The sequence below is a fragment of the Cheilinus undulatus genome, linkage group 2 (assembly GCF_018320785.1).
Source record: "Cheilinus undulatus linkage group 2, ASM1832078v1, whole genome shotgun sequence".
Classification (NCBI taxonomy): domain Eukaryota; kingdom Metazoa; phylum Chordata; class Actinopteri; order Labriformes; family Labridae; genus Cheilinus; species Cheilinus undulatus.
The window spans coordinates 22,980,411-22,996,085 of record NC_054866.1 but is presented as its reverse complement, the minus strand read 5'-3'; the positions used below and the strand labels follow the sequence as shown (position 1 = coordinate 22,996,085).

Below are 15,675 nucleotides of genomic sequence, written 5' to 3'. Positions count from 1 at the left end.
CCTAAAGTCCTGAGTAAGGTCCAAATAACTTGGCTAAACAAGTTGTTTACCCTTTTTACAATAGAGGAATGTTTTTAATGTTTCCCTTAATGTTGCCCTCATCTTGGTCATCTTTTGCTAACTTAAGTTTAGCGGTGTAATTTCCAGCCTCACCAATTTAACCAGTAAATGTAAGGTTTCTTAATTTGATGTCTGATCTAAAGCATTATCTCACAAAAAAACATTAGCCAGGACTCACCATTCTTTGAGCAGCTTTACATTTTGAATGAACTGAGTCATCAGAGCAAATAATATCTACTTTTATAAAAGAAAAATATATTTATTTATGCTGTTGTAAAATATAGCCTTTTTCAAAATGTAAACATTTTTCTGAGAACAGAATTACTTTTCTTGGTGTTAATTTTATCAATGTGGATGGGAACATTGACTGAACCATTTGGAAAGTAATGTCAGATTTCTCTTAAGCCCTGATCTAGACAAACATCAGGGTGTCAAACAAGAAATTAGAAGGAGCGGAAGCACTTTAAATTGTGGAAAAAAAGTTTAAAAATTGCCAAAATGGGTTAAAAGTGGGAAAAAATGGGCAGGAAAATGGTGAAAAGCTGTTTACACTGGGCAAAAATGGCTTAAAAACAGGAAGAAACACACAGCCTGTCCTGAAACCCAATAAGAGCTTGAAACACTTTTCAGCTCCAAAATGAAGTAACTGTTATCCAGGACACCAGCACCAATGCTACTAATCCAAAACATGGATTGATATCAATAAATCACCACTGGAGAGGTGCCGTTCACTGTTTTTTCAGGGGCCCAGCCAATTCTGTGGGCAGACTTGGTCAAATTCATGAGACTCAAGTCCACACCCCTGCATAGTTTTAAGAAAAATTGACTTTGCTTATGCAAGTCCTTGTTTATTCATAAGCAGAGTTAAGAATCACACATATCTGCTATGACCATCTTTCTTCTTACTGAGCTATAACTTTTTCCAACTGGAAATAGCAGATGCATGAAGGTGAGCATACAGCTCAATGATAATGTGTGCAGGTCCAATATTTAGGGCAGGCTATGTTCTCAGAGGAGTGATGACTCACACACCGTGTTAGCTGCATCATGACACCTGGAGTCTGAAGCAGCAGGTTCAGGTGTGAGCTGTCAGCTGTGGTGAGGATGAAGAGTCAGAGCTCAGCTGCAGGTCCGCTTTGTGCTCTATCTGTGTGTGTATCAGCTCTTATAATGCTCTGTCGCTAGGTCCATTCTTTAGACGAAGATCCATCAGGAGTCAGACACACTGATCATATTTACCTTCAGAGCACACAGTCTGAACACAACCACTCTGAACACACACACACACACTCCTCTAATGGAGCTCACTCTGAGAGCAGCAGACTGAGTGGGGGAATGAGCAAAGAGTCTCACAGTGAGACTCAGACTGTATAAATAATGGACTGAGCCACCATTACATCACTGTGTAAACAACCTTTTTCAATCATAGCTCTGTCATGTGGACTTCAGCATGTTGAAGATGTAAGTGTCTATATTCGAGGAAGAGGGTGGAGCTGTAGAGAGGTGAGGGTTACACATGTACAGTTATGGTGGATAGTGGACTGTGCCAAAGGTCCTTCAGACCATCACGCAGTGACCCCAGTTCCTCAGGGGCCCCAGACAGCTACTGTCCTGCACCGGCTAATAGGGACTTTCTTGCTTGCTAATCATGTATCTATCTGGGCATAAAAACGACATCAATAGGGTGTACCACAGCATGGTGGTAGACAAATAAGTCTTTAAACACCCATTACAGGAGACGGGATAAATGATGAAGGCTGTTGAAAAATGCTGAGTAATATTTTGGTCCCAAGCAGAACAGAAACTCGTTAATAACTGTCAGATTAAAGAGGGAGGAGAGTTTCAAGCTCCTGATTAGATCTACTGCAGGTTTAATTTAGCAGCAGATAATCAAGTCACTCAAGTGAATTTTATTAAGTACTATGACTTTTTAAGTACTACGACTTTTTAAGAAGAAAAGTAGTATACTTTTAGGCTGTGGAGGAATGTTGTCCCACTCCTCTTTGCAGAATTGGAGGGTTTTGGAGCATGAACAGGTTTGAAGGACTTAAGTCCAGACTTTGACTAGGGCACTCTAAAACCTCCTCTCTTTCTTTAGCCATCCAGAGGTGGACTTGTTGCTATGTTTTGGGTCATTGTCCTGTTGCATAACCCCAGTGCTCTTGAACTTGAGGTCACAAACTGATGGCCAGATTTTCTCCTTCCTGATTTTCTGGTAGAAAACAGGATTCATGGTTCCATCAATTATGGCAAGTGTTCCAGGTCCTGAAGCAGCAAAGCAGCCCCAGACAATCACACTGCCACCACCATGTTTGACTGATGGTATGATGCTCTTTTATAAATCATCAGGATGTTTCTTGGTAAATGTGAGACAAGCCTTTCTGTTCCCTTTGATCAGGAGTGGTTTGGGCTTGGCACTCTCCCATAGATGCCATTTTAGTCCAGTCTCTTTCTTATTGTTGAATCATGACCTTAATTAAGTCAAGTGAGGCCTGCAGGTCTTTACATGTTTTTCTGGCTTTCTTGTGTGACCTCCTGGATGAGAAGTTTTCTTCATTTGTGGTTTGCTGTCCAAAAGCCTTCGAACCCTTTCAGGACTGATCAATGTCAACGACTTTGTTTGTAACCAGTTCTTGAATTTCTTTAGACCACGGCATGATGTGTTTCTTTTAGAGGTCTTTCAGCCTTATTCACTAGAACGATAATAACTAATACAACACTGGCAGAGACAACACCTTAAATGTCACACCTAGCTCCTAGTGCAGGTGTGATACCCTTGTCTGGTTGTCATGGTGATTATATTTAAAAGGTGGGATAACTTGGAGGATGAGGAGGAGCAGATGGTTGAATTGTCTGTTTGTTATCAGTGTGATGATTTTAGAACTCCTGTAAATTTTTTTTACTTGTTTTATGCTACATTTTTACTGTATTTTTTTTTACTTATTTTGTTACTTTCTACTGATTAACAGTCTTTTGAATCCTAATAAGCATTTACGTCTGATAAAACAACTTCATGATGTGACTAGATGACCATGTGGCCATTAAAGAGTGGATAAGAAGAGATGAGAGGGTCACTGAGGTGCAGAGGAATAAAACAAGACAAGAGAAATGAAAAAGATGAAACACCTGCAGAGAGGAGACAAAGGGTGATCATAAGGGAGGAGGAGGAGGTTAGAGCACACAGGAGAGGGTGAGCAGATAGATTCATGGGTCATCTGAGGCTCATCTCTCCCTCTCTCACACGTGGGGAAACTCTGAATACTGACTCCCCCCCCCCTCTTCCTCTCCTCCCTCTCGTGCTCAGGGCGATGCAGAGAAAGATTAAGGTTATATAATCTGTCGGAGGGGAGACTGAACGCTCCCTGAGCAGCAGGTTTGAGAGCGTCAGAGTGACCTGCAGAGGAATCACTGATCTGAGAGTAGCAGAGTGAGAGAGACACACGCTGCACATTTATCAGTTATATATGCAGACATAGCCTTTCATGTACTAATAGACAAAAACTCTGTCACTACGTTCTCAACATCTCAACACATGTTTGTGTGTGTGTTAGAGCCACCAAGACACGAGACTTTAAACTTTGATTTGAATCAGGTAAAAGTCAAACAACGCTGACACCTGTTTGATAACACTGCAACAAAAAAGGGAGTTTTATATCGGGTAGTTTATTGCTTTTTTTTATCACCTAAGCAAGTTGTTGCTTCACTTTAGCTCCACCCACTTGTGCAAACATTGCAAACATATTTGTGCAATTTAGAAGGTTCTCTTTGTTGATCAAAAAACGAAACATTGTTTTTGGTTTGTTTGTTTTTAAAGTTTGGGCACTTTTAATACTGATGATCATTAAAATAACATGCATTGAAGCTACAGGCAGGGTTTAGTTGTACTGTACAATGGCTGCTGCCAGTGTAGCAATTAGCTCTAATGTAGCTGTAGTGGCAGTTCAATCAGAGCTGTACCACATTTCTATATTAAAACAAGAGCAAAGACCCACACTTAAATCTTTCCTTGGAATAAGTTTTATCCACCAACAAGCTCAACCAATCATGACAGTGACAGTTACTGTTGAGCTCAGGTTACTACCAAAGCTGTATATGCCCACTACCTCATTTTTTTCTTGATACTCTGATTGGCCCGTAATGAATATCACAGACTGAATGTTCGTCCAATCACCTTCCAAAATTTTTTTGAGCAGTCCTGCCCTTCACAGACAGTTAATATGCAAAGTTAAGGAATCTGGCATGTTAGGTTATAATCAATTTTCAGACCAAATCATTCTGTATTTTTATGAGTTGTCAGTGAATAGGACTGTAACCTGAAAATCAAGATTCAAATCAAACCATCTTGCTAAGGAGAGATTCAGGCCCCTAGTATAAACAACTACATTTGTGTGAATTGTTTTCATTTAAAAATGATCTTCGTTTGTGTGTCTCAGCCTGCGGGTGTGGCCTCTTTACATATCTGTGTTTTAAGCAGGAGCTGATTAGGTGAGTGACCCTGAGTCAGTCTTGAATGGATGTAAAAACATCTGCACAGATGTAGTAGACAGAGGAGCAGATGAGGACACAGACAGACTGTCAGCACATTCGATTCATAATTCATAACCCAGAGCTGCAAACGACAAAACCACAAAGTGTGATCAGACTGCAGACAGGGGGAAACACTGTGCTTTCTCTGTTGTCATATTTCACCTCTGTGTCTGCAATAACCTGATAAAATAACACCTAAAACATTGAAAAGCTAAATATTTTTTCAAAAAAGTGAAACGATAGCAGTTCAAATAAGATAAAAGACTATCCTGAAACTTCACTTTATCTTACTGATGGTGAACCACAGCTATGTGTTTCTGAAGGATGCAGTAAGGTGAAGGTTTGATTTTGACATTTCAGTATTTATTATTTTCTTAGTTTAACTCTTTAAAATCTGTAAGGAGAAAAGAAAAGAAATGAGAGGGAGAGAGGCCATTTTCACATACAGAAAACACCTGAAAACGTCTAAATTTCGCAATGCCTGGCCCTAAAATCTTCCTGGATCACAAATGCACTAGAAGCGTGAAGTTTGAGATGCTGTGAGAATCCAACATGATGGACGAAGATACTTGGTCTGACATTATCATGACAGTTTTCCCCACAGTATCAGCCATGTGTGTAATTGCAGCCATATATGCACAGTATAAAGTGCTACAGAACATACTAGTAAGCAGAAAACTTAATGAAGCAGCTTTTTTTTTCATGCATGAAGATCATGCCTCTCCCCTGGCATGAAAACCTCCACCCCTCCCTCTCACTCATGGTGAATTTTCCTGAATATTTCTCTCTGTGTTCACACATCAGCAACCCCTGGTTTACCCCGGAATTTACTGGAAAGCTGGCAGCAAAGAGTCAAGGTGAAATATGCAGCTTTGTATCCACACATGAAAGTTTCTGTTATTTGTTGAAACAGCCGAATGGTTTAAAATCATCTGTAAAAGATCTTCAGTCAAACATAAGTAAAGAACTTAAAGGAGGGCGGGGAGAACTGTGGATGCTCTGGCAGTATTTTTTTCTTTTCCTACGTCTAAATTGCTGTAAAATATGGTATTTCTTTATAGGCAAGAACAAGAGAATAGATCTCAAACCAGTTTGTTCGGATAAAGTCACACCTTTATAATAAAGTTCAATACACACTTTAACTTTAACACTTTAACAGTGTCTATATTTACTCACACTACATATCGATATAAATATATACATATAGTTTAAAATTTTTAAAGTGTTTATAACTTTACAATATGACAGAGCTGCAGTAACTCTAGAAAATCAGGGCAAGGTGGGCCTCCTCTAGCAAGAACAAATCAGAGAATCAACCTCATAGGAAGACCATGATGAAGAATGAAACGCTGATTTCCATCATTCCTTGTACTTAAGAAGCACCTAAAGTCACGGGCAGGAACACTAACTGGGTGGATAACTTCACACATGGTGCACGTTAGTCTCACATTAAAAAACATCAATCCAGCAAAAACATAAGCAAGAGATCTCCATTTTGGAAAACTGTACAACAGGCAACATCCAAACACAACTAAACACATTGAAACACATCTAAACATTCTACCCAAGAGCATGATGGGTTACTTCATCCAAACATCTTGCAGATTTTAAATCGCAGTTTGGATCAATTAACTCTACAGAGTTTAACAGACACTGGTGAATCAACGCTAGCAAATTAACTCTAACGCTGAAGACCATGTCTCTCAGAATGGAGTTAAAATTAACTCTGAAAGTTTAACCTCGAGATATTAACACTCCAGTTTTTTAAATACAAGATTTCATGAGTATTGTTCTCAAATAAAAGCACAGTTACTCTGGTTAAAACTTAAGTAGAAGTGAAAGTACTGATTTCTAAATGTACAGGTACCCAAAAAAACTGCTGAATTACAGTCATTTTCGGGAATGTAGTTACTTTCCATCCTTGCTGTAATGATCATCTTATTTTTCTTTTAATCAAGAGACATATAAGTTTACTGAGATGTGTAAAGCTGCTACTAAAAAACCTTTGCGATAAAAGCACTCTGGGAAACCCAAAACTATGTACTGTTATCGTAAAGGATTTGTTGGTGTTACCATGTTTGTCATTGATTCAACTTTTAGCAGTGGTACCAGCGAGTGTACGGCTGCTGCTCTGACCTCGTTTATCACCACAGCTTCTTTGAATCATCATGGGCTTAGAAAAAGGAAATCATCAGTTTTATACACAACTTTACATAGTTGTTTGAACCATTGTAATATGAGTCGCTGCAGCACTTGAACCCAGCTTGTGTTAAAGCTGTTAATTTCTGTACTGAACATTACTTTTCTGTTCACATGAGTGCCCTCTCCAAATTTTTATTTGATGCCACGAATATTAAAGGTGCAGTTGGTAACTTTTTGTTAAGAAATGCTATTTTTTTCTGTTTTATTTAGATCAAATGTTGGTATACCCATAGGGAGCTCTTAATGAGAAGAGTAAAATGACACTATTGCCAGATTTCTGTGTTTCGATATGCCTCTGTAATCAGCAGTCAAAAATTTTCCACCTCTCCAGGTATCACCGACCAATCAGATTCACCTCTTATTTCTCTATCCTGACTGGTTGAGGGGCAGGGCTTACTCCCTCGCCCTAAATCATTGAGGAGAAGCTCTCGCTGTGTGAACGCGCTGAGAAGTAAACAGCTTTTAAAATGGCTGAAAATGGCTTACAGTGGTTACTAAAGGAATAGAGAAAAGGTTCAAGTTTTTTTCTTTTGTCAAAACAGCTATCAGCATACCAGTAACAACATGACTAACACACTGCAAACGCTTGGAGAGAAGAGGACTGAGCAGGAAATTAAATAAGAGTAAACATTGGTGCAGCATATCACAGTCGGAGGATGCTTTGGGAGCTGAAAAGTTTCATTTTAGATGCGTGGCTGACTACTTCTCTGTGGGGAGTGAACTGAGAACTGAGAGAGAATCAAGTTGGGGGTGGCTGTGTTGATGTGTCAAAATCTCTCCCCTTGGATATTTGCCAAAAAGTTACCATCTGCAGCTTTAAGTATTGATATGAAGGCAAGCAACCTAATCTTAAAGCTGACTCTGTTTCTTTGTCCACCACCTTTTTAGCCTCTTTAGGACTGGTAAAGTTCCCCACTGAGTGTGAACAACAAACTCAGGGAGACTTTAGGTGCAGTCTGCATGAAATTTGCTGAAGTTTTCAGGAGTACATGTGAGAAACAGCCTCTCTTTCTCCATTGTATTAAAGCATTCTCACCCATGATGCCTCAGGAGTCCCCCCTCTCCCTCTCTCTATCTATAATTGGCTTGGTTTCATTAGGTAAGGGATCTCTGAGACTGTTTGGAGCTCTACCTGCATATCAATGACACCCCCATCATTCTCTCTCTCTGTGGTAAACCACCTGCACCACAGGGGGCACATCTTTATTATTTACAGATTTTATGTAAAGCTGGAGAGCTGACACCGAATGTGAGAAGTAACAGACGTTCCCGAGTGTTAAACTCTCATCTGAATATTTATCTATAATGATTACAGACACAGTGTGGTCATGTGTGGTTAGATGAGGGTCTAACCTCCATCAGTCAGAGTTACAGTCCTCACTGTGCACAAGGTTAACACACGAGGAAGAGTTAGACCAGCCTCCATCAGTGCAAGCCTTCAGTTCACCATTATTCATTCATACACCGAGCTCAGGTCCTGACTTCCTGATTACTGTACATGTTTAAATAATCACTCTGAGAACATGACCTTCATTTCCTCTGTTTGCTCTTTGTGGTGCAGTGTGTGTGTAGGTATGTGTGTTGTTATTCAGCTGCAGAGGGCTGCATGATGCATGGATTGTTCTTTATGGACTGACAACACATACATTAAGTCTCATCTCAGTGGTTTTAGAGACAGGCCAGATTAGAAATACCCCTACAGTCCTGCCAAAGCAAGTTTTATATGCTAACACACACACACAAAGCCACAGGAGAACAGCAAAACTAGGTCACAGAGAGGGTCTGAATCTGATCTGAGAACAGTCACACAGACGCCACATATATACAGTATTGCAGCTCTGCAACAGCCCTGTATCAAAGATTGTCAGCTGGTACATCTTTGCATCCATCACGGCAAAATGTTGGTGTTGCAGTGTGCAAATTCACATTGCCTGACCTGCAAAATCCACATACTACACCTGCACAGCATTTAGGATGCAAGCAGTTTTGCTGTGACTGAGTGGAGATGAGAGATCACTAGTTCGAAGAGAGCTATGAGTTTAAGCAGCAATGGTATGGAAGACTGCTTTACCTTTATGAAGATGACTTACTTTTCAATCAAATATCATTCCATGATTTGGGTTTTTTTTTTGTTTTGTTTTGTTTTTTGTTTTTTTGTTTTTTGCTTTGGAAGCTGTGGAACTGCAAAGACTGACTAGAAAGAAGGCGATTGCTTCAGACAAGAGATTGTGGAATTTGAGGGCTACAGCTCTGTGGAACATCAAAAAATCCTATTTTTGTGGGACATTTGAACATATCGTAACATTTAGCAGACAGTTGTCTAATTTACTGAGGTTACCTGAACCCACCATAGTTTCCATCTTTCAGCTCATAAATTTCACTAATTAACTTCAATTCTGTCAATTCCAGCTCAGATTTCTACACTGGATTAAAATTTTTAATAAACAGGACTTGTTGCACAGTTTGGGAGCACTGTTTAGCATTTATCTGAGCACATGAAGAAGAAAACTGTCTTGGAGCCGTTGAAGAGATTGTTATGACTGCCTATTACTCCCAGCGCAGGCGGAGTCTTTCTTCCTGAAGCCAACAGTCGACGGTACATTCTGGTTTAATGTGATGCACAATACTCATGTGCTTGTAGTTTATTTTCCCTCCTTGCAAGAACTGGCGTATGTTTTTAGACCAGGTATATCTTAAAATGACGTTACAGCATGGAGCCTCTGAGACTTGATTGCAGTATCGATAAGCCAAAATGTTATTGGTTTTCCGGGTTTTTAGAAATACATGGACGTTATGGACCCGGGTGTTGACCCCATCCCCATCCCTAGTCATCATGTGGTCAGTTGCGTCACTTCTGGGTATAAGTTTGTGTAAATTATATTGTGGTTAATGGGGTGTTGCTTAAATGTAGGAGACGTCTCATGTGTTTGTAAGCTGGGTCGGCTGGTCTTGGTTACAGGGGGCTGGCTCACAAGAACAGAGAAAGAGACAGAGTAAATGTTTGGATTCAGTGGTGTGGAGCAGCGTTTCCAAAAACATAACCCTGTCCTCCAGAGCTCCAAATAAATTGCATTATAGACACGTAGCATTATCAGTGAAGAAGGATGGAGAGAATTGGAATATCTGACACAGCGAGCAGTCTGAGGAAGACACAGAAGCCGAGGCTAAGCTAGGCTAAGTTGTGGTAGAAGAGGATGGGGAGGCTAAGAGAAAAGCGGCAAAACCACGAGGGTGTTTGTTGTTAAGTATATGTACACGTAAATGCACAACAGCTATGAAACAGTAGTGATGAGAACTAGAAATAGTAAAAAAAAAGAAAAGAAAAAATTAACTTTAGCGCGATCAAGACGTCTGCGGGTGTGTAATGGCAGAGTACGTCAGCACATCAGACGTATTGGTGCAGCTCTCTGATAAAATAGTAAGTTTTGTAAAAAAAAAAAAAAAAAAACACACACATTACAAAAGCCCTAATTTATTGTAGTACATATGTGAACTATTTTACCAGCAATTCCTTCTGGCTCAGCATTTCTGCATTTTACATGCCCTGTCAAGATATTGATTCAACCAGATGAAATTTAAGCTATCTCTCTGTTATCTATCTTAATCTAATTGGGATAAAAAGCTTGATTTCCTTTAGACTCACAAAAAATGTTTTGAAAAGCTTATAGCTATCGCTAAAACAGTCTCTTTAGTTTGATTTTACTTATTACACATCCCAACACAATCATGACACTGAAAATTAGTAGGCTTCTTTGCAATGCTTTTATTTATTAAAAAATTTAAAGTCTAAGACTCAAGAATTAAATTAACCTTGCAAAGCAGATGGATTGGCCACATTCCATGTAGTCATCAGGCAGATACAGCTTGCAAAGTTACAAACTTAATTGTTTATCCAGACAGGGAAAAATTTCTAAGCTGGCCAGAATGTCTCAAAATAATGCATATTCAAAACAGATTGTCAAAATGCTCTACATTAGGTCACAACACAACGGCAAATTCAAAAACCCTGGCAAAAGTTGACCGGCCTCAGCATGAGTTTGATCCACCAACTAGCACCGCTGTTCACAAACTATGGCAGCTTCTGCCTGCCGAGTTCACAATACTGGAGCTGTGCACATCTACTACCTCGTTTTGTCTTGTCACTCTGATTGACCCATAATGAATGTGACAGACAACGCTTTTGAAATTTTTGGAAAAGTCCTGCCATTCCCAAACGCTCTGTCCTGGAGGTTTGACACTGTCTATCTGGCATGTCAGGTTAGAATTAGAGCCATCTTGATGAAATCATGGTTGTAAGATTCAAATCTTAATTGCCTATGATAAAACCCACTGCACTTGTTTGGAATAACATCCTGCATTTTTTCACCCTTCTCCAGTATCCTTCAGCCCCACTTCACACAATCTCACACTCAGGCGTAAACACACAGACTGGCGTTCTGCCTCACAAGCTCAAACATTTCACATCGCCAGCCTCTTCCTCCCATAACTCCTCTGTTATACTACCACTGATGGAGGATCAGGGGAGGAATGACTTTGCCCAGCCATTTGGCGTAAGTGTATTACACACTGCACTCAAGGCATAACAGAGAGCTATGCATACTGCTTTCAAACAGCAATATGGAGGCACCATCAGACAGGGTGTGTGAGGATGAAGAGTCAGCAGGAGGATCACACCAGTCTTAACCTCATCGGTCCACATAAAACTAACTGTCTTAGGTTATTTTATTCCTTACTGTACAGTTAACAAACTGTAGTCACAGTGACTTATGCCAAGGTCAGATGTTAAGAGCACGATTATGGCTTGATCCAGCACCTGGAGAGTTTTGGGGCCTGTTAACCCAGAAGATTAATTGTTTTATCCTGTGTAGTCATACTGAAAAAGGCCACACCCGGGACACCTCATAACCTAAGAAAGAAAGTCAGGCATGTTTGGCCTGTTGTGTCACATCAGTGTTGGTGACTAGTGGGAGAAGAGAGGGCTCCGAACAGGCAAAAGTCATGAGTGTTAACAAAATAGGTGGCTATGTGAAAGAAGAATGATGAAGTTGGTGTTGCAGGACAAAACTATGAGTGACAGACCTTGCATCCACTTGATAACCCTGGTGATGCCCTGGTCACTGATTTATATAGTTGAGCTGTGGGAAGGCCAATAAAAGAGCATCACTGGAATTATTCTCTTCATTGATTTGTTATCCTTTTATTAGAGCACAAATAACCTGTGTTTATGTCCAATTCAGAGTCTGTATGGTTTTGAATCACCAGCCTTTTCTTACTTTTATAGAGGAGAAGACATTTAAGGGCAATTAAGCTCCTGTAAAAATCCTCAGGAGTGGTGAACCTTTAAGGAATACTTCCATAAAAACAAGCAGAGCACCTTAAAAGCTTATAAATGTCAGCTTATGTTAACATCAGACACACCATGTCTACATACAAAGTGATTTTAAAAAAGAAGTTAGCTGATAATCTTAGTGGAGAATTGTTCTATTATGAGACATCATCACCTGATAAATTACCTGAAATTTCTAATTTTGTGCTTTAAAATGGTGCTGGCAGACATGATAGCTCCATGGCAGTAGCACAGCACCCCCTGTTGTGTGAGATTCTGATGTGATTTCTCGAAAAGTAAAAAAAAAAAAAAAAAAATGAGACGAGAGTGAAGTTATGATCCCAGGTAGCAAAACACAACCTAGTGAGCCAACGTTACACAAAAGTGAATTATTATCATCATACAAACGTTTTATATTCATTCAAACATATGACATGGACAAACACTGTCGTTACCAACACAAGCTAACATACTTTAAAGTAGAGCCAACCACAGGGAATGCATAGTGCAAACTGGCAAGAATATTTCCAAATGTATTCAAGCCCAATATAGAAAACAAAAACATCCATCAAAGATGTGTTTAGGGCAGATGTCTTTCTTGAGTTTATGTCGGTTAAAAGATGTGTGCTATGGCTGTGACTCATGGTCAAATTGTGAGCTGTGAATAAGACTTATAGTAGCAGGATTTTAAAAATTTCCAGCTACATGCAGCTCTGCTAAAGCTTAGTTAACTCAGTGGTTTAATTTCCAACAAATTCTTCAAAAGTACCCAATCTGTGCCAGTGAAAGTCATTTATTATGAAAAAGCCATATCAGAAAAATGAGGGGTTTTCTGCAGTAGCAACTTAGCTGCAGCTAGTGATAGGAATTCCCATGCTTTTATTGCGAGTGTTTCAGATCATTTGGCTCATCTCAGGAAAAAGAGTTGCTTTTTTAGCCCCAATTGTGTGCATTCTTTTAATTGGTAAAAAAAAAATCTCCTTATGTTTAACATTGCCCTAAACACTGTGGGGGTCAGTTGACAACTCTGGTGTAAAGCATTAATGTTTTTATTGAAGCATAAGTCCTAAGTGTGTGATGTGTCTGTGGTAGCAGGGTAAGGAGAAAAGATCAACTTAATTCTGTGAATACAATTACAAAAAAGATCTGAAACAGGACCTGGATGCCATCATTCACATTAAAGCACTGGCTCTTTAAATCTGCTGGTTCACAAAGGTGCATCACTAGTTACAGCTACTGATGAGAATTTCTCTCTCTCCCCCTCTCTGTCTCTCTCTGTATGTGTTCATCATATCACTGCATGCCATGTGCTGGGAGTCTTTATGTTCCAGTCCTGTGACTCTGTCTTCCTGGAGCTCCCTGCCCCCCTTTGCCTCGTAGATACATCTGGATCTTTGGCATCTTTGTTTGTTGTTCTGTTGTTTCTCTTGTCCCTCTTTGTGCATCCCCCTCTTCTTTCTTTCTAATTGTTACCCATCCCTTACCCCATACCCCTTTCCAACTCCAGCATGGCTGACTCTGGTTCTGGTCAAGGTTTCTTTATGTTAAAGGGAAGGTTTTTGTTGCCAGTGTAAGAATGCTAAATACTGCTGAGCTGAGCTCATGGTGATTAGTGTTGGGTCTTTATTGATCAACGAGTACAGTCTAGACCTGCACTCTTTGGAAAGTGTCATGAAATACTTCGGTGCTATACAAACAAAGACTGATTTATTGATTGATTGATAATTGATAACTGCAGTGTCGCAGGACATGGCTGGAAAAAAACTACAGTGAAATAACTCAAATTAACCTTTTTTTTTATGAGCCAGACAAATAAAAATGTTGCTCTTTTCTCTAACATTATGAAATTCCATATTGCTTGAACATAATTAACTTAAATAATATCATATACCAACGCATTTTACTGCCAGTTGAACTCAAGATGCCCATTTAACAGAATGACAAGAGGGCTTGGTTGGTAGATTTTTTTAATCAAGCAGCCACACACCGAAACAAACACATACACATACAGTTGTTGTGCTTTACTGGATAATATGGTCAGACAATTTATGTTGCAGCTTGAGAATGAAGTTTGGCATTCATACCACTTCCCTGATTTTAAGCTCTATCAGCTCTGTCTGTGAGAAAAGTCAGACAGAAAGGATAAACGCAGTAAGCTCCTAAATCAAACATGACGTCTCTCTTCACTGAATCAAGAAAAACTCTTCATTCATATGAGGTGCATTTTACAGTGATACAGGCAATCATGTCCAATCAGAAGACACAGATCACTAAAAATCATTATTCATGCCATGAAAACAGTATATTCCAGCTGTTAGCGCTATATAAAACACAGATGACACATTCTAAGGACTGAATTAAACCTCTGGTTTCACTGTTGTCTCAGGGTAAAAGTCACAGCTCAGATGTTCAAGATAAATAGATAGATAGTTAAATGGATAGATAGATAGATAGATAGATAGATCTAGACAGTGATGAATGAGACAGTCCAACATTGATTCATAAATCAGAGAATAAATGAATGAACAGTTGTTTATGAACAGTTTCATGCTCGTGCAGGTTCATTCATTCACTCAGCCAGCGCTCGTTCACGTGCACACATTCATATTTGTATCAGACAGCACGTGAGCCTGTTTATTATCCACACAGACACACCTCCTCGTGTGATCGATCAATAACAGATCGCTCGCGCGCGCAGCGTCCTACCTGCGTTCCGTAGTTTCTTGTTCTTGAGCACGGACACGATGACCAGCAGGTTTCCCAGCACGTCCACCACCGTGGTGAAGATGAGCACCGAGGCCAGCGCCGTCACTGCCCAGGCAGGGCGCGCTGCTCCGGGGCTGGGCTCCGGCAGCAGAGCGTCCTCCTCCGGCGGCTCCATCCCCCCCTCTCGTGTCCCCTCCTCACACCCCGCGGTGTGTGTGAGGGCTGCCCCGCATGCTGCGTCTCCCTGACGGCCGGATCTCTCAGTGATTCGGTCTCTGGTCCGCGGGCTGACTCTGCCCCGTCAGTGTGTCCGGGGCGGCCCATAGACCGTCAGGAGCCGTAAGTTGGACCAACTCCCGCTCCACCACCGCCTCCTTCTAATCCTCCTCCTGCTCTGCTTCTCCACACCTCCTGCTCCTCATCACTCCTTGCTCTGCCTCACACATACACACACACACATCCTCCTCCCCCCTCCTGGAGGAAACTCAGAGAGCCTCCACTGCATCCTGATGGCTCTCTGCTCTACATGGATTTATTCAAAGAGCTGAGAGTTTAGGCTTATGGAAGTGAATAGGGATGTTTCAGGTCTGTGTTTATTCTTATTTTACTGAAAAAAGATTTTGTTACAATATTCATATATGTCAAATCTAAGGTTAGTATAAATTTAATGCCCAAAGAGTTTTGAATTCCTTAAGTGTAGTGTGAGCGCTATGAGAAAGTATTTGCCCACTTTTCGATTTCTTTCTTTTGTGCATTTTTTCCCACACTTAAAAGTTTCAAATCATCAAACAAATTTTAATGTAGGACAAAAACAAGCCACAAAATACCATCTAAACCCACCTGGCCATGTCTAA

At 40.3% G+C, this 15,675-nt stretch overlaps 1 protein-coding gene across 1 annotated transcript in view; it reads right to left on the bottom strand.

Annotated features, from left to right (window-relative positions):
• The window catches only part of mtnr1ba (melatonin receptor type 1Ba), a 43,918-nt gene extending 28,922 nt beyond the window's left edge, over positions 1-14,996 (bottom strand). Inside the window, exon 1 of the mRNA XM_041806950.1 lies at positions 14,822-14,996. Coding sequence (XP_041662884.1) covers positions 14,822-14,996 — 175 coding nt within the window. The remainder of the gene's footprint in view (positions 1-14,821) is intronic.
• Positions 14,997-15,675: the final 679 nt, after the last annotated feature.